A 19502-nucleotide genomic window follows, 5' to 3' on the forward strand; every position below is an offset into this window, starting at 1 on the left:
AGAATGCTTGCTTAGCATGCTTGAGACCCTGGGTTCAGTCCCTACCACTGCAAAGAAAAAAGAAAAAGAATAGAAAAACACAGGTAGTTTTTCCAAATAACTATGAAATTAAAATGTTGACGTTCTATAGAGACCATTAATTTCTTTTCAACTGGTGTTACTACCTCTATTATACTATGAAGAGAACAATCTGCACTAAAAAGTCAAACAGCTAAAGCAAATGTTACGTTTATGAATCATTTTTAATGAGAGCCTATGACAGACACAGGCTTTGTTAAGACAATATGATATATAAACCAAGCCCAAATATGTGCTCTGTTAACTAGCCCTTTCAAATGATGAGTGTTGCACATGTCTTAGATTGTGCACACAAAGACTGACAGATTTTGACTCTGACTCAAGTATTGTGCCAGGCCCTGTTTTGCCTTTTATGTTTAAAACCATCCTGTAGGGCAGGTTTATCATCCTCATTTTACATAGAAGGAAGGTGAAATACAAAGAGGTTGCCATGCATCTGATAAGCTCTGGAACCTGAATTGGGACCTCTGGTGTTTCCATTATGCTGCCCTACCTCCAGATAACCATGGCCAGAGGGAGGGTATTGTGGACCCTGTGGGGAGGGTACTGAAAATTCTTAGGGACCTTAGTGACTGTCCATCATCTAGTCTAGTGATTCTTAAACTACGTTTTTTTTGTCTTGATGCTGAGCATGGAACCCAGGGCCTAAAAAATGCTAAGTATGTGCTCTACCACTGAGCTATATCCAGAGCCCTGAAACTGTAATTTTTAAAAAAGAATTGACTTTTATATAATAATTTTATTGATATATAATTGACATACTATACTTGGTTTACCTATTTTAAGTTGGCAGTTCAGTGGGTTTTAATGTATTCACACAATTGTGCAATCGACTTTATATCTTTATCACCTCCCAGAGAAACGATATACCCACTAGCAGTCATTCCCCTTTCCTTCCTTCTCCAGTGCCAGATAATCACTAATCTACTTTCTATCTCTTTAGATTTAACTATTATATACATTTCATACAAATAGATTCATAAAATATGTTGTCTTTTGTTGCTGGTTTCTTGCACTTAATGTGGTATTTTCTAAATATACCTGTGTTATAGCATGTATTAGCACTTCATTCTTTCTTATGGCAGAAAAATATTCCATTGTATACATATTCCACATTTTGTTTTTCCACTCATTATTTGATGGACTTTTGGGTTGTTCCACTTTTGGGTTATTATGAATAATGCTGCTATGAACATTCATGGGCAAGTTTTTTGTTTGGACCTGGGTTTCCATTTCTCTTTCTTAATTTTTATTTTTGTGGTACTGGGGATTGAATCCAGGGCTTCACATGTGTGAGGCAAGCACTCTACCACTGAGCTCTATCTCCAGACTTATTTTTATTTTTAATTGACACATAATAATTGTACACATTATGGGCTACAGTGTGATCATTTGACACATGTGTACAACATTTCTCTTAAGTGTTTACACACACACACACACACACACACACACTTGAGTAGTACTGCTGGATCATATGGAAACTGTTTAACCTTTTATCAAACTGCCAGAATATTTTCTTTCTTTCTTTCTTTTTTTTTTTTTTTTGTGTGTGTATGTGTGTGTGTGTACTGTGGATTGAACTCAGAGGTACTCAACTACTGAGGCACATCCCAAGCCCTATTTTTTGTATTTTATTTAGAGACAGGGACTCACTGAGTTGTTTAGCACCTTGCTTTTGCTGAGGCTGGCTTTGAACTCATGCTCTTCCTGCCTCAGCCTCCCAACCCCTGGGATTACAGGTGTATGCCACCATGTGCCCAACCTGTCAGACTATTTTAGAGAGGCTGCGCCTTTTTACATTTCCACCAGTAGTGTATGAGGGTTCTGGATTTTCTGTATCCTTGCTAACACTTGTCAAACTATAATTCTATAAAACATACCCCACAGTAAGAAATATTTTGCATTCCTATCCAGTTTACATGCACACAAATAACTGAAACAAAAGCTTTATAAAAGAATATTTAACTACAGTATGTGTGATGCACTCTGACATTTTCTATTGCATTTCATTCTTTTTCATTAAAACAAACAGGCTGAGAATGTAGCTGAGTGGTAGAGTGCTTGTCTAGCAGGTGTGAGGCTCTGAGTGTAATCCCCAGTACTACAAACAAACATGCTGGTTCTAACCATTAAAACTGATTTCATAACTTACTAATTGTGACTTGCAATTAGAAAAACAGTAGGCTATTGTAACTTCTTCATTTTGCACAAGAAGAAGGCAAGGCCCTGACAGGTGTCTTATTCAAGGAAACATTCCTAATTAGGGGCAGATTCAAGATTAGAGCCTAAGCCTGTTGGTTCCCTGTTTTAACGTTAATATCTCAATAAATTATAGTTGCCTTCACATTCAGTCGATAAAAATAAAATATAATTTACATTCAAACACCATTTTTTTTTAAATTTTTTAATATTTTTTTTTTAGTTTTCGGCGGACACAACATCTTTGTTTGTATGTGGTGCTGAGGATCGAACCCTGGCCGCACACATGGCAGGCAAGCGCGCTACAGCTTGAGCCACATCCCCAGCCCCTCAAACACCATTTTTTATTCTTTGTATATTTATTTTAAACATACTTTGTTTTATTTTATTTATTTATTTTGCCAAACTGGAAATTGAACCTAGGGCTTCATGCATGATAGGTAATCATTCTACCACTAAGTTACATCCTCAGCCCTTAATCAACTTATTTATTTATTTACTTACTTATTTTGTGGTATTTGGAGATTGAACCCAGGGGTGCTCTACCACTGAACTACATCCCTAGCCCTTTTTTTGGAGGGAGAGTGTTGGGGGAGGTACAGGATCTTGCTAAATTGCCCAGGCTGGCCTCACATTTGTAGTCCTTGCCAGGTACAGTGGTGCATACTCTAATCCCAGCAATTTGGGAGACTGAGACAGAAGAATCTCAAGTTCAAAGCAAGTCTTAGCAACTTAATGAGGCTCTAAGCAACTCTGTGAGACCCTGTCTCTAAATAAAATATTAAAAGGGCTGGGGATATAGGTCAGTGTTTAAGTACCCCAGGGTTTAATTCCCAGTATTTCCCAAATAAATAAATAAATAATCAGAATTTTTAAAAAAAAATTTTTTTTTCGATCCTCTTACCTCACCCTTCAGAGTAGCTGGGATGACAGGCGTGCACCACTGCACTCAGCTCTTTAGCAGCATTTTAAATTCAGGGACAAACTGGATTAGAGGGGAAATAATGAAAATAACCTGATTACGTGTGTGTATGTGTGTGTGTGTATATATATATATGGGGTGCTGAGATTGACCCATTGCTTTGTGCATGCTAGGCAAGTACTCTACCATTGAACCATACACCCAGCCTCTGAAAAGAATTTGATTTTATTATCATGAATCATTGAGTGTACACAATGATTTTGTGCTGTGTAGTTAGGGGAGTTCTAGCTGAATCTAGATGATGGACATCAAATTAGGCACATCTAATTTATCAGTTCAGTCTTCCAGATTCAATTTGTCCAAATTTCAGTCTACTTTTAAAGATCATATATTTCCTGCACTGCCAAATTCGAATGGCAATATAAAATTCAAAGTGGGCAATATAAAATGTTTTTTTTTTTCTGTTCTTTTTTAATTTTTCTTGGAGTACATATAGCTCTTAAACCTTAAATTCAGAGTTGTCAGCATTTAATGGGGAAAACATTGTACACTAGAAGCACTTCAAAGTTCTTGTTAAAATGTGGTCTTCCGAGCTGAGGTTGTGGCTCAGTGGTGGAGTGCTCACCTTGCATGTGTGAAGCCCTGGGTTTGATCCTTAGCACCACATAAAAATAAATAAATAAAGGTATTGTATCCATCTATAATTTAAAAAATATTTGTTTAAAATTGTGGTCTTCCTGGACCCTATTCCAGACCTGGCGAATCAGAATCATGGGATGGGACCTGGAAATCAGTATTTTAAACAGTTTCCTAGATGATTCCTATGTATCTTCAAGTTTGTAACCTACCAATTCAGTTTTTCCCCTCTTTTATGTCTCATCTTAACTTCCTTTGGTTTCTAAATTACTGTTTGGCTTGTTACCTGTGGAGCCAAATGGTTATTCATTAGCATTTGTAAGAAAACACTTGAATTATGTCAACAAAGGAAGTTGACTTAAACAGCCTGTATTGATGAAGTTTAGTTTTGTTCTACCTGAGTTTAGTACTAAAGACATTTTTCTTTTTTTATGCTGTATTACATTGGTTTCCCATAATTGGAATGATTTATTTAGGAATAAAAACAACCTACCATCTTGTTTCATTTTCTTTTCCCTCAAAGCACTAGCACTAGAATCTAACCAACGATTTCAGCTATCTGAACTCCTTTCCTTAAATATTTGAATGTTTATTGTGTGTCAGGCATTGTTACATAGTGTGACTGTTGGGTGTTGTGGTGCACATCTGTAATCTCAGTGTTTTGGGAGGCTGAGGCAGGAGGATCATGAGTTCAAAGCCAGCCTCAGTAATTTAGCAAGGCCCTAAGCAACTTGGCAAGACCCTGTCTCTAAATAAAATACAAAAAGGGATGGAGAATGTGGTTCAGTGGTTAAGTGGCCCCTGGGTTCAATCTCCAGTAGGAAAAAAAAAAAATTACAATATCATCAAGTTAGGGGTAGCTCTAGTACTGGAAAAAATTAAGAAGAACCTCTTTAGCTGGGAGTGTGATTCAGTGATAGAGCACTTGCCTAGCATGTATGAGACCCTGAATTGGATCCCTGGCACAACAAATAACCTCCTAACCTAGGCTTGGAGGACCAAGGAAGCTGGGTCTTATAGCATAAGGCCAGGAAAGGATTGAAACATTGCCAGACAGTGTGTAGTAGTGTGCTGGTAGGGGCAGCATGCTCAGAGGAAAGCCCAGGATCGAAAGATAAGTGGGCCCACCTAAAGATTCAAGGGCAAACTGGGTGCAGTGATGCATGCCTGTAATCCCAGCAACTTGGGAGGCTGAGGCAGGAGGATCGCGAGTTCAAAGCCAGTCTCGGCAATTTAGCAACGCACTCTAGCAACTCAGTGAGACCCTGTCTCTAAATAAAATATTAAAAAGGGCTGGGGATGTGTCTCAATGGTTGAGCACACCTGGGTTCAATCCTCAGTACCAAAAAAGGATTCTAGGGCAAGTTTGTGCAAAGTCCTTATGTGAAATAACATGGCACGGGGGATGTAAAATAAAGTTTATTAATATTAATGATGATAAAGATGTACTAAGTATTTATTAGGTGCTAGGCAGTGTTATAATAAACAGTTATCATATATGATGCTTAAGAACTTAATTTGCACAACAATGAGATGGATTCTTTTATCCCCAATTTATAGAGGAGGAAACCCAGCTGGAGTTTAATAATTTGCCCAAGGTCATACAGCTACTAAGAGGTGTGAGACTCAAACAATTAGATTCAAATTCGTAGCCTAGCTCTTAGCCCCTTACCATTCATTCTCCCCAGGTGTCATTTTATATGGAATTTTTTACTTAACTAGCTAAGGTAGGTGATAGTGTGTGCTTCAGAAAGGTAAATAAGTTGCACATGACAAACTTAGACGAGGCAGAGTAAGAACCAGTAAATTCTCTTTTTTACTTCAAACCTGTGTACATTGTTATATCCTACTGTCTTCCATTTTCTATTATTTTGTTCAATACAAATAAAAATTCATATGCCAGCACCTTTGGAGAAAAATCATTTGTGGCTAAATAAATTCAATTTTAAGGGTAGAAATTAAGATAGAATAATACATATGATTTGGATTGTATGTCGTGTATTCATGGGACATATGAAGCTATCCAGCATGTAGTGGAGATTTTAAGACTGAAGTCAAGAAGGTTAGAGCTTCTTAACCTCAAGAAGGTTATGGCACAAAGAGTTTGAAGAAGCAACTGAAATTACTGAATCATTCACAATTCTGAAATACAGTATATGCTTTCTCAACACCTAGTTTTGAAACTGCAATGAGGAGCATTTATCTTTCCTTACTAATTGTGTTTCAGATAAAATTCAAAGCTTCATGCGGTTTCATTTAAGACATATCAATAAAGTTCCTTTTATTTAAGAAAGCAATACCAGAAGGGCAAGAGGCAAAGTAGGTATGTACTCTGACCTCAAGAATCTTTCTGTTGAGTAGAATTCATAAAATTATGATAAAGTGGTGGGAGTGACCTCTGCTGATGGGAGATAGGGCTGGGGCCCTTGAGGAAAAGGTTCTGTGGGGAGGTAGTCTCTCAGTTGAATTTTTAAAGGTGGGTAGATTGAGTAGGAGATAACATTCCAAATGCAATGAAAAAGTATATGGTGTATCAAGGGAGGAGAAACTCGTAATGGCATAATTTTAAAAATTCTAGATCTCTTTTCAGAAGTCAAAGTTCTGTGGAGCTTAACTTTTTACTATCAGAGAAAGAAGTTACAAATAAGCAGAGGGAATATTAGAATTAATCTTATGATGCTAGATTAGAGTCAGAATTTTAGTTTATAAAATAAGTACATATAGGTAAATAGATAGATTTGGAGGTGAATATAGAAATGTGTATATACATGTGTTAGTATACGTGCATATATTTCCTGGTTCTGGCCACTGAGCGAACCTAGAAGCAGTGACTTATCTGTAGTAATGAACGTTCCTAGTGCCCAGATCTTGATTTTTTCCCTGAAGGGAAACAAACAGGCTGGGTGCCATGGCTCATGCCTGTTATCCCAGGGGTTGGAGAGGCCGAGGCAGGAGGATTACAAGTTAAAAGCCAGCCTCAGCTATTTAGGGAGCCCTCTCTCTATTTAAAATATGAAAAAGGGGCTGGGGATGTGGCTCAAGCGGTAGCGCGCTCGCCTGGCATGCATGCGGCCCGGGTTCGATCCTCAGCACCACATACAAACAAAGATGTTGTGTCCACCGAAAACTAAAAAATAAATATTAAAAATTCTCTCTCTCTTTAAAAAAAAAATAAATAAATAAAAATTAAAATATGAAAAAGGGCTGGAGATGTGAGGATGTGGCTCAGTGTGAGAGTGCCCCTGAGTTCAATCCCTTGTACCAAAACCATAAAACAAACAGGGCTCCTTGGAGAAATAGTTGAGTGACTCCAGGGGAGTGTGTGTGTGTGTGTGTGTGTGTGTGTGTGTGTGAGTGAGAGAGAGAGAGAGAGAGAGAGAGAATGAATATTGAAGGAACGTAGAAACAAAACTACAAAAGTTCCAAATGACCAAAGCTGGAAAAATTTAAGCAACAAAACAATGATAATAAGGGTTGAATATCCCTTGTCCAAAATGCTTGGAGCTGGAAATTTTCCAATATTTTAGAATATTTGCATATATGTAGTTAGATACCTTGGAGGTGGGATGCAAGTCTAAACATGAAATTCATTTATATTTCATATACACCTTATAGGTATAGCCTTAAAGATAAATTTACACAATATTTTTAGTTTTGTGCCTGTGTTTTTTAAAATATTTTTTTTAGTTGTCAATGGACCTTTATTTTATTTATTTATATGCAGTGCTGAGAATAGAACCCAGTGCCTCACCCATGCTAGGCAAGCACTCTACCACTGAGCCACAAATCCAGCCCTGTGCTTGTGTTTTGACTACATCTTGTCATGTGAGGTCAGGTATGGGATTTTCCATTTGTGGCATCATGTCAGTACCCAAAAAGTTTTGGACTTTGGAGCATTTCTGATTTCAGATTTTTGGATTGGGAATGCTCGGTTTATATTTGTATCCAGGGGATAAAATAAATATCAGTGAGTTCATACTAATATAAATAAATCGTTAAATAGGAAAGAAAAGACAAATATTCCTCAGAAGAATTACAGTTAGTAAATGCAGAAAGGATGGGGGCAATAAAAAATTACCATTAAAACATTAATAATTGCTGTAGACAACATCTCCCCCCATGAATGCTAAAATTAGTGGGAAAAAGCTTAAGAAACAGTATCAAAGTGTCTCTCCTCAAATATGTATGAGTTACAAAGAGAAAAAAAATAAACTTTATGTAAAGGATGCTGGAAAAGCTCCGTAAACTCAACAAGCCAAAACAACGGTTCACCTGTCCGAGATTTTATTAGCAGGACCCTAGCTGTCAGTCACATAAGAGAAGGGGGTCGAGAGAGAGTGGGGGGAGAGAGAGAAGAGAGAGGGAGAGAGAGGAGAGAGGGAAGAAAGAAAGGGGAGGGGGGAGAGAGAGGGGAGGGAGAGAGAGAGAGAGAGGAGAGAGAGAGGAGGGGGGAGAGAGGGGAGAGTAAGAGAGAGAGCACAGACAGAGTGTTGATATTTATGGGCTTAACACTGGAGGAGGAGGAGCAAGGCAAGTGGGCTGTTACTTCTTCATTGACTGAGAGTTCGTGCCACTTCAGGGATTGGAGGTGCGCCATTCAAAGTTCATGCCATTCACAGGGATTGGAGGTGACAGTTTGCGAGCCATTCAGTGCGTCATGGACCTGAGCTCCCGGAAGAGAAGCAGTCTGGGCGCCATCTTTACCAACACTTTACAGTAGAAAAACCTACCTGATACCACCTCAACCTGGTGGTCAATGTTAACATCACCAGCAATACAACATCATCACCATGTACCCTCTGATATGGAGAAATGAAAAAGGCACATCAGTTTTATATTGTTTTCTAAACAATTCATAACTTCGCTGGTACAGTGGTGTGTGTCTATAATCCCAGCAACTGGGGAAGGTGAGGCAGGAGAATTGCCAAGTTTGAGGCCTTGGCAACTTAGTGAGACTATCTCTCAAAAATTAAAAAAATGAAAAAAAGAAGAGAAAAAAGAAAAGAAATATAACTTGCATTCTGAAAAGTCATTATGTGGAAATGTGTTTCATATTGCTTTTTTTTTTAAATTCCCTTTTGCACCTTGATATTTTTAGGTTGTTTTTGTTTTTCCTTTTAATTAGTTTCTTTTTACGTTTTGACATTCAAACTGAGAAGAGTTGTAGAAAAAGTGTAAAACTCAACCTTCATTTCTAAAAAATGACATTTTCTCTCAATATGTGTTTTTAGAATTTGTTCTCTAGGTTTTTTTAATGTATATGTGGGGGGGCTGGGAATGGAACCAGGGGTGTACTACCAATGAACTATAAACTCTAATCCTTTTTATTTTTTATTTTGAGACAGGATCTTGTTAAATTTCCCAGGTTGGTTTGCTGTGCTGGGGTCAGAACCTAAGACCTTGCATATGCTAGACAATTATTATACCACTGGGCTATATCCCCAGCCCTGTTCTCTAGTTTTTTGAGGCTGCTTTCAGTAACTTATACTGCTTGCTCATGCATTCTTTCAGGAGGCTAGAGAAAAAGAGAAGGGCAATTGAGATTGTATTTATAAGGCTAGGATTTTGTTTGTAGCTTTGGAAAGAGCTGGTTGTGGTAGAAGTTCATCTGCTTTTATCCCAACCTGGTTTCTGATAGACAATTCCCTTGGTCAGATGAACCTATAAATGAGTTTATTAGAATGGGTTCCCTGGAGCAGCTGCAGCCCTCACCTTAAGCAGTAGCTTGAGAAAGCTGATACCTGGGGCCAAATTTCCCAGTGGGTCACTGCCCAACCCTTGCTTTTCAAGGACCTTTGCAAGAGATCTTGTCTCTAAGCCCCAGATCACCCTTAGGACAGATTAGCTGTCCCACCTCAAGCTATCTGGTCTGATTAAAGAACATTGAACTGGGAGTTAGAGCTAAGGAGTTCTAATACTAACTAGATTCTGATTTGGGAGAAATTTTTAGACCTTTATGTGGCTCAGTTCCTTCATTGTATAAAAGAGAGTTATTGCTTTCTAAGCCTCTCTTCTGATGTCAAGATCTCCAGTATATGTCTACATCTGAAGGTATTTTCCTTGTTTAGCAATCAGTTGCTTTCTTATATCCAATTATTATTTGTTTTATTCTAGTTTCTGAGGCTAAAATCTTATTTTTGTTATTATCTATTTCCTTTAACTCTTGCATTCATCCATCTGCCAATCCAGCAGTTTTTTTTATTATTTTGTTTTCAGTTGTAGATTAACTCAGTACCTTTATTTTATTTTTTATGTGGTGCTGAGGATCAAACCCAGTGCCTCACACATGCTAGGCAAGCGCTCTACCACTGAGCTACAACCCCAGCCCCTGATCTAGCAGTTTTGCCTTCACAGTTGAAGTGCCAGTAGAATGAATATGACCTATGAGGATGAGTTTTAAAGTTTGAAGTCTGAAAATGGGACTCTGATCTAAGAGAGACTGGGTGGGTGAGGAGCAATACCACACTTTTAACACGGCCCATAAAAACCAAGATATTTATTTACAGTGGAGAGTATTTCAAGCTGGCCTTGGACAACTTTAAGTTTCCTGGAAGTAGGAATGATTACCTCTGGTGCTCACCATTCTGGGAAGATATAGTTGTCCTTCCCTGGGTATCCATGGGGTATTGGGGTTGGTTCCAGGACCGCTGCAGATGCCCAAATCTGTATAGGGCTGGGATGTGGCTCAGTGGTGGAGTGTCTGCCTGGCATGTACAAGGCTCTGGGTTCAATCCCCAGCACCACCCAAAAAAAAAAAAAAATCTGTATATGTTAAAGTCCCTTTTATAAAATGGTGCATGCAGTCTTAACCTATAACTTACACACATCCTCCCATATACTTTAAATTACCTCTAGATTACTTAAAATGACTAAAACAATGTAAATGCTACATAAATACTTATTATACTATATTTGTTATACTATATTTTTAAGGAAATAATAACCAATAAAAAAGTCTGTGTGTGTTCAGGACAACCTCCCAAAGTGCTGGGATTACAGGCATGTGGCACCATATCCAGCACAATATTTTTTCAGATATTTTCAAGCCAGGCTTGGTGGTGGACATCTATAATCCCAGTAGCTCAGGAGGCTGAGGTTGAGACGGGAGGATTGCTAGTTCAAAGCCAGCCTCAGCAAAAGTGAGGCACTAAGCAACTCAGTGAGACCCTGTCTCTAAATAAAATACAAAATAGGGCTGGGGATGTGGCTCAGTGGTCGAGTGCCCCTGAATTCAATCCCTGGTACACCCTGAACAAATTTTTTTTCAATCCATGGTTGGTTTATTCCATGGATGTGAAAAGGATATGGAGGTCCCAATTGTACTTGCTGCTACTAGAAGATAATTTATATGGTTTTGCAGCTAGATGGTTCAGAAATTTTTCTTCCCAGTTTTGGTTAAAATTTGATGTTTTTGATCATTGTTCACTACTTGTAGTAGAAAGAAAATGGACTTTGGAATTAAACAGAATATAAATTTGGCCAGGTATGGTAGGTCACATTTAATCCCAGTGACTTAGGAGGCAGGAGGATTGCGTTTTCAAAGTCAGACTCAGCAATTTAGTGAGACTCTAAGCAGCTTAGCAAGACCCTGTCTCAAAATAAAAAAATAAAAAGGAATAGGGATGTGGCTTGGTAGTAAAGTATCCCTGGGTTCAATCCCTGGTTAAAACACACACAAAACAACAACAACAAAAAAAAACCAATGTAGATAAGAATCTCAACTCTGCTACTTTATATCGAAGTAATTTTTGTAAAGTTATTTAACTTATCTTCATCATAAATATAAGATAAAAGCTGGGGTTGTGGCTCAGTGGTAGAGTGCTTGCCTGGCACATGAGAGGCACTGGGTTCAATCCTCAGCACCACATAAAAAAAATAAGTGAATATATAAAATAAAGGCATTGTGTCCATCTACAACTAAAAAAATAAAAAAATAAATTTAAGTTAATAAAACCAAACTTGTAGCAGCGTTGTGAGGAGATTTGTGCTTTGAATAAAGTAGGTGTTTCAAAAATTTTTTTCTTCTAAGAGTCTGGTTTCTAATGGTAGTTTTGAATTTGAAGTTTCTTGTGTATCACTTGGATTTTTCTTGATTATGTGTATATTTCAACATGAAATAGCAAAACTCTCTCTTGTCATTCTATATTTACCCTTAAACTTTTAATCGTTTATGTTTGGTGATGCCAGCTTTGATTCCTTCTCTTACCTTAAGTCCCTTTTATTCTGAAAACTATCAATTCTCTCTACATATGTTTCATTCCTACTTGAAACCTTGATGGGGCTGGGTGTGATCGTTCACACTTATAATCCCAGCCATTCTGGAGGCTGAGGCAGAAGGATGGCAAGTTGGAGGCCAGCTTCAGCAACTGTGTTTAATAGGAGTGGGATGTACCTAAAGTAGTAAAGCACCCTAGGTTCAATCCCCAGTACCAAACAAAATGAAAACCTTGATTATCTCTCATTTAGACAGTTTTAGGATCTTTTAGTAACTGTTAGACTCCAGTTTCTTCTCTTAGCAAGTTATACACTGTTGCAGAATAATCTTTTTTAAGACATGGCATTCATTGTGGTTTTTCAGAAACTTTATTTGTTTCACTGTAGAGACTGTGGGTAATCCAATGTAGAGCTTTTATCTTACAGATGTGACTATTGAGGCTCAGGTAAATTTTTTTTTTATATTTAGTTTTTAGTTATAGGTGGACACAATAGCTTTATTTTATTTTTATGTGGTGCTGAGGATCAAACCCAATGCCTCACACATGATAGGCAAGCACTTTACCTCTGAGCCACAACCCCAGCCCTCAGGGGAAATTCTTAAAAAAATTGCCTTAAATGTCATGCTTGTGCTGAGGAATAGCACATTAAGACTAGACTTTAAGCCTGGCCTGTTGGTGCACACCTGTAATCCCAGCAGCTCCGCCGGAGGTGGGGGCAGGAAGATCATGAGTTCAAAGTCAGCCTCAGCAAACTAGTGAGGTCCTAAGCAACTTAGGGAGACCTTGTCTCAAAATAAAGAAATAAAATAAAAAGGGCCAGAGATGTGGCTCAGTGTCTAAGCATCCTGGGTTTAATCCCTGGTACCAAAAGAAAAAGAAAAAGGACTACATTTCTGCTAACTCACAGGCTAGATATTTGCACTTTTGGAATGTGTCCTAACTTCCTTAACAAGGTTTTCAAGGCTCTTCCTAGTATGGCCTCATCCTGCCTTTTCCTACCTTATTTTCAACTTCTTTTGCAACCAAAATCTAACTCATCCCCTAAAGGTATTCTCCTGTACTTTATTCCTCCTACTCTCATTGTGAAATTCTGCCCATTCCAAGTTAATCCAGTATCTTTTTCCATCTCTTCCCTCCAGCCAAAAATCCCACCCTCCTAGACCATACATTGCCTCTAACCACATTCTGCCTTGTGCTGTAACTATTTGTTATATGCTAGTAAGTTCAATAGATTATGAATACCATTTAGATAGGGGTCTCTCCATATTTTGGGGTGAACAATTTATTCCTTGTATATAAGGTGCACTTATACCAAGATAGATGTTCTAACTTTCCATAGCATTCTAGCCAGGAGTACTCAAAACCAGATGTGGAATCAACTCCTTTTTCTTTATCATGCTCAGTCCCTCATATAACCAATACTTTCCTCCCACTTTTTTTTTTTTTTTTTGTTGTTGTTGTTTTAAGATAGTGTCTCCCTACATTCCCCAGGCTGATCTTGAACTCTCCTGCTTCATTACTCCAAGTAGCTGGGACTATAGGCACATGCCACATACCCAGGTCCGCTGTTCCTTTTTTTATGAACAGATTTGAGAACAAACCTTATAACCTTGTGTTTGTGTGTGTGTGTGTTTTCTCTTTCATCCAAAATTCATCACATTAGAAGAACTGACAACATTTATACCCACACCTATGTTAGAAGCATAATTTTGCCAAATAATGTCTTAAAGTGTTGGTCAGTGTTTCCTAAATTTGTTTTAAAGGATGAATATTGTGGTTTTACATAATTAAGTTTGGCCAAATTGTTTGTTACTTGCACACCTTGTTCTCGTTAGAAAAAAAGGCTGACAGTGGTGAGTCTGTCAGTTACAAATTGGGAAGTAGATACACAAATAGGTGTCATGTTTTATTTGGTACATTCAGGTTTATTTAGAAAGCATGAGTAATATTGAGATTATTTTATTCAGAAAGAAGATATAACATTTAAAAAACTCTAACATTTATTGTTTACTGATTCTGGATTATTCTTTTTTATCTTATTTATTCCTCAAAAGAATACTATTTGGGGGGGCTAGGGTTGTGGTTCAGTGGTAGAGCACTTGTCTAGCACATGTGAGGCATTGGGTTCGATTCTCAACACCGCATATAAATGAATGAATAAAATAAAAGTCAATCAACATCTAAAAAAATTTTTTAAGAAAAGGAATACTGTTATTGTGCTGAGTGTGTTAGCACACTCCTGTAACTCCAGTGACTTGGGAGACAGAAGAATTGCAAGTTTAAGGCTAGCCTGGGCAGCTTAGTGAGCCACTGTCTCAAAATAAAACTAAAAAGTGCTGGGGGTATAGCACAGTGCACCACTGTGTTCAATTCCAGACCAAAACAAACACACCTGTTATTATTGGTGAGAAATCTAAGTTTTAGGAACAGTACACAGCATTGAGTGGTGAGGCCAACACTCATACTTGGGCCTATCTGATGCTAATGCCAGAGATCTTACCATTGCTGTGAACTCTGCTGTCTTCCAGTATAGGGATTAAGACAAATCAACAAAAACAACAAACTAGTATTATTTTCAGACAAGGCTTTAGTCAGAAAAAACAAAGTGCTATGTGTGGAAAAGTAGCATGGTCTATTAGAGTTGCCCATCACCTACTTTTCATCTTGGTACTTTTAGTGTGAAAGGGCAGCCCAGTGCCTCTTGTATTCCACTGTTGTCAGGGCTGTGGGTTGCAATACTCCAGGAACCATTTCTTGTATCAGATTACTTATGCTCTGCAGTTGTCAAGAGAGCTGCAAGCAGTACTTTAATTTTTACTTTCGCTCTTCAAATAAAGAAACTATTGACTAATCTAATCTTTTTTAAAAAAAAATATTTATTTTTTAGTTTTAGATGGACACAATATCTTTATTTTTATGTGGAGCTGAGGATTGAACCCAGTGCCTCATGCATGCCAGGCAAGCGTGCTACCACATGAGCCACATCCCGAGCCTCGACTAATCTAATCTTACTTCTTTTGGACAAAAGTTGGAACTCCTTTGATAAGTACTGGTGGAAAAAAAATCTAGGTTAATGGGTAGAGATTAACTGATGTCAAGAGAATGGCTTTGGGTATTTTTTGGCTTGAAGGGACCATAGAAAATAATTTTTGATTGAACCCAGGGGCCCTGAACCACACCCCTATCCCTATTTATTTGAGACAGGGCTGCACTAAATTGCTGAGGCTAGTCTTTTTTTTTTTTTTAGTTGTAGATGGACACAATATATTTATTTATTTATATGTGGTGCTGAGGATCGAATCCAGTGCCTCACACCTGCGAGGCAGGCACTCTACCACTGAGCTACAGCCCCAGCCCCTGAGGCTGGTCTTGAACTGGCAGTCCTCCTGCCTCAGCCTGCCAAGTCACTGGAGTTACAGGTGTGCACCAGTGCACCATCAGAAAAGAATTTAAGTATGGAGATTGTGGCCTTTGAATTTAAGTATATTTTACTGATTGGCTAATCATAGTAAGAATATACAAGTGCCAAAGCTAATATGTCATGCTTAAAATGCTCTTTATACTACTCTAACATGCCTAGTATTTTAAATATATTGTTGCCATAAATCTACATTAAAACCCTAGAAAGTTTAGGTATAATCCTCGTTTTCCTCATTTTTTTTTTTTTAATTTTTATTTTTATTTATTTTTTTTTTTTTAATTTTTATTGTGGGTTGTTCAAAACATTACAAATTTCTTGACATATCATATTCCACACTTTGATTCAAGTGGGTTATGAACTCCCACCTTCACCCCATTTTCCTCATTTTTTTAGCTGAAGAAACTAAAACTGGGGCTGGGGTTGTGGCTCAGAGGTAGAGTGCTTACCTAGCATGCATGAAGTGCTGGATTCAATTCTCAGCACCACATAAAATAAAATAAGGATATTGTGCCCACATAAAACTGAAAAATAAATTAAAAAAAGAAAAGAAAAGAAAAAAAAAACTAGAAAGATTACTCCTCCCAGGCTGGGATTGTGGCTCAGTGGCAGAGCGCTTGCCTCGCATGTGTGAGGCACTGGGTTCAATCCTTAGCACCACATAAAAATAAATAAATGGAATAAAGGTATTGTGTCCATCTACAACTAAAAAAAAATTTTTTTTAATGTTACTCCACCCTCTCACCCCATGGGGATTGAACCCAGAGCCTCACCCATGTTAGGCAAATCTCTATTGCTGAGCTTCACCCCCCAGCCCCAAAGTTACATAATTTGTTCAAGGTAACAAAGTTATGGTTTTACTGAAGTCTGCCTAGCCTGAAAGCCCTTGCTCTTTCTAGTAGACCATGCAGAGTCCCCAGCTGTCCTTCCAAGGCTGAATGGCTAGTGCTGCAGAGTGTGGGGAGTGAGGCCAGCCAAAAGAAGCCTGGATGTAGGTAGAATCTAACTTGAATCTGACTCTGCTGAGATGCTGATTGTACCTCCCCTGGGATGTAATTCAGAAGAGGGGAACATTTCACTCTAAATGTGACTTTGGAACAGGCTTAAATTCAAGGAAAGGCCAGTTGACTTTTGCCCCATAGGATCAGTCATAAAATGTTGGACCTGGAAGAGACTTTATAAATGATCTGATCTAACCCCCTTCTACAGAAAACTGCAACCCAAAGATATTGAATCATTTGACCAAGGTTACACAGTTTTTGGGAGAAGTGGTAGAAGAGTAGAGTGTGTTGGTTTGGGCTCTCTGCTCTCTTACTGTTCATACCCCACTGTCAATCCTTGGATGCTGGCGATCCCTCTCCTACATCTAATGTTCTGACTTTCTTTATTGTGTAGGTGTTTCAGTATCTGTAGACAAGATGGAATCAACTGCATTTAACAGACGGCAATGGACTTCACTGTCTTTGAGGGTAACAGCCAAAGAACTTTCTCTTGTCAACAAGAACAAGTCATCAACTATCGTGGAAATATTCTCCAAGTAAGTGCTGATCCTGGTTCCAAAAAGACCATTTGTCTTAAGCACACAATACCACCTGTCAGGGAGATTATGAAATGACTTACTGAGTACCATACACAGTACCGTGGAGAAGAAAGATGATAATAATCAGGAGACATGTATGTATGTATGTATGTATTCAGCAGTACAGGGGAATTAAACCAGGAGCTTTTTTGGGCAGAGGGCAGGTACTGGGGATTTAACCCAGGGTGATTTACCATTGAAATATATCCCCAGTTCTTCTTATTTTTTAATTTTTTTAAAATATTTTTTTTAATTGTAGATGGACACATACCTTTATTTGTTTTTATTTTTATGTGGTGCTGGGGATTGAACCCAGTGCCTCAAGCATGCTAGGCAAGCGCTCTACCACTGAGCCACAACCCTGACCCTATTTTTTAAAATATTTTTAAAATTGTAGATGGACACAATACCTTTATTTTGTTTGTTTGTTTGTTTATTTATTTATTATTATGTGGTGCTGAGGATTGAATGCAGTGCCTCACACATGCTAGGCAAGGCAAGTGCTCTACCACTGTAGCTACAATTCCAGCCCTGCATTTTTTATTTTTTGAGACAGGGTCTCACTAAGTTGCTGAGGGCCTTGCTAAGTTGCTCAGGCTGGCCTTGAACTTGTGATGTTCCTGTCTCAGACTCCCAAGTCACTGGGATTAAAGGCATGCACCACAGTGCCCAGCCCAACCTTCATGATCTTAAGATTTATCTGGAGTACTTGCTAATGATATGGTGTTCCAGTTATCTATTGTTGTGTTTTATTTATTTTTTTCAGAGCTGAGGACCAAACTCAGGGCCTTACACATACAAGGCAAGTGCTCTGTCACTGAGCTAAATCCCCAACCTCTATTTCTGTTTTAGAAGATGCTAAGCACTGGGGATTTAGCTTAGTGGTAGAGCCTTTGCCCAGAATATACAAGGTCCATGGTTCAATCTATAGTACCCTGAAGAAAATCTTAGACTGGCATTGAAAGATGAATAAAGAAATTATGGTATATATACATGATGAAGTATTATTCAGCTGTAAAAAAAAAAAAAAAGAATTAAATCACATAATTTGCAGAAAATAGATGGAACTGGGGGTCATGATGTTACATGAACTAAACCAGATACAGAAAGACAAGTATCATGTGTTTCTCTATTGTGGTAATTAAAGAAAAAATGATTGGGCTGGGGATGTGGCTCAAAAGCGGTAGCACGCTCTCCTGGCATGCGTGCGGCCCGGGTTCGATCCTCAGCACCACATACAAAGATGTTGTGTCCGCTGAGAACTAAAATAAAGACATTAAAAAAAAAAAATTCTCCCTCTCTCTCTCTCTCTCTCTCTCTCTCTCTCTCTAAAAAAATATATTTAAAAAAAAGAAAAAATGATGACCTGAAACTAAAAACATTGAGAAGAGAAGAGAGATAAGAGTGAGGGCAAAAGAAGGGAGAGTAATAGAGGGCATTTGGATTCAAGCAAAGCATGATATATGCATACAAGTAAATGTCACATTAATCTATACAATTAGCCAGGCACTGTGGCACATGTTTTATTATCCTAGAAATTTGGGAGGCTGAGGCAGGAAGAGGGATCAGAAGTTGAGGCAAGCCTCAACAATTTAGTAAGACCCGCAGCAAATTAGTGAGACCTTGTCCAAAAATTAAAAGAACGCTGGGGATGTAGCTCCGTGTTAAAGCACTTCTGAGTTCAACCCCCAGGACAAAACAATAATCTGTATAATTAGTATGAATTAATAATTTTGATTAAAATAATCTTGGGAGCTTGGCATGGTGGCACATGTCTATAATCCCAGTGGTTTGAGAGGCTGAGGCAGAAGGATTGCAAGTTCAAAGTCAGTCTCAGCAACTTAGGGAGTCCCTAAGTAACTTAGCGAGAATGTGTCTCAAAAAATAAAAAGGAATGGGAATGTGGCTCAGTGGTTAAGAGCCCCTGGGTTCAGTCCCTGATACAAAAACAAAAAATTTTTAAAGAAAATAAAAAAATCTTGGGCTAGGGGATGTACCTCAGTGGCAGAGTGCCTGCTTAGCATGCTTAAAGCCTTGTGTTAGATGCTCAGCATCACAAAAACAGAGACCTCTAAAATTTAGAGGCATAAAATAATGGCAATGTTTATTTTGCTTGTGAATCTCCAATTTGGACAGGGTTGTCTCTGCTCTACTTAGCATAAGCCAGGGTGGCTCAAAAACTGGGAGCCTTAGTTATCTAAAGGCTCGCTCACTCCCAAGTCAGGCAGTTGATGCTGGCTGTCATCTGGGAACTCAGCTGGGGTCATGATTGGAACACTTACACATGGCCAGTCCATGTGACTCTTTGGCTTCGTGGCTGGGTTCTAAGGCAAGCAGCCAGAAACAGAGGGAGAGAGGGAACAAAAGAAGAAAGAAGCTAGAAGTTGGTTCCCTTTCATGACCTTAGCCTTGTAAGTCATATGCTATCACTTTTACCACATTCTCTTCATA

General features: G+C 38.4%; 1 protein-coding gene across 3 annotated transcripts in view; it reads left to right on the forward strand.

Moving 5' to 3' along the window:
• The window catches only part of Lima1 (LIM domain and actin binding 1), a 95599-nt gene that overhangs the window by 17871 nt on the left and 58226 nt on the right, over window positions 1-19502 (forward strand). For all 3 annotated transcript variants that reach the window (XM_071609852.1, XM_027950061.3, XM_027950059.3), the window contains one exon: window positions 16868-17009. In XM_071609852.1, the coding sequence (XP_071465953.1) occupies window positions 16891-17009 (119 nt within the window). In that variant the 5' untranslated portion in view covers window positions 16868-16890. The remainder of the gene's footprint in view (window positions 1-16867; window positions 17010-19502) is intronic.

The sequence above is a fragment of the Marmota flaviventris genome, chromosome 3 (assembly GCF_047511675.1).
Source record: "Marmota flaviventris isolate mMarFla1 chromosome 3, mMarFla1.hap1, whole genome shotgun sequence".
Taxonomy (NCBI): Eukaryota; Metazoa; Chordata; class Mammalia; order Rodentia; family Sciuridae; genus Marmota; species Marmota flaviventris.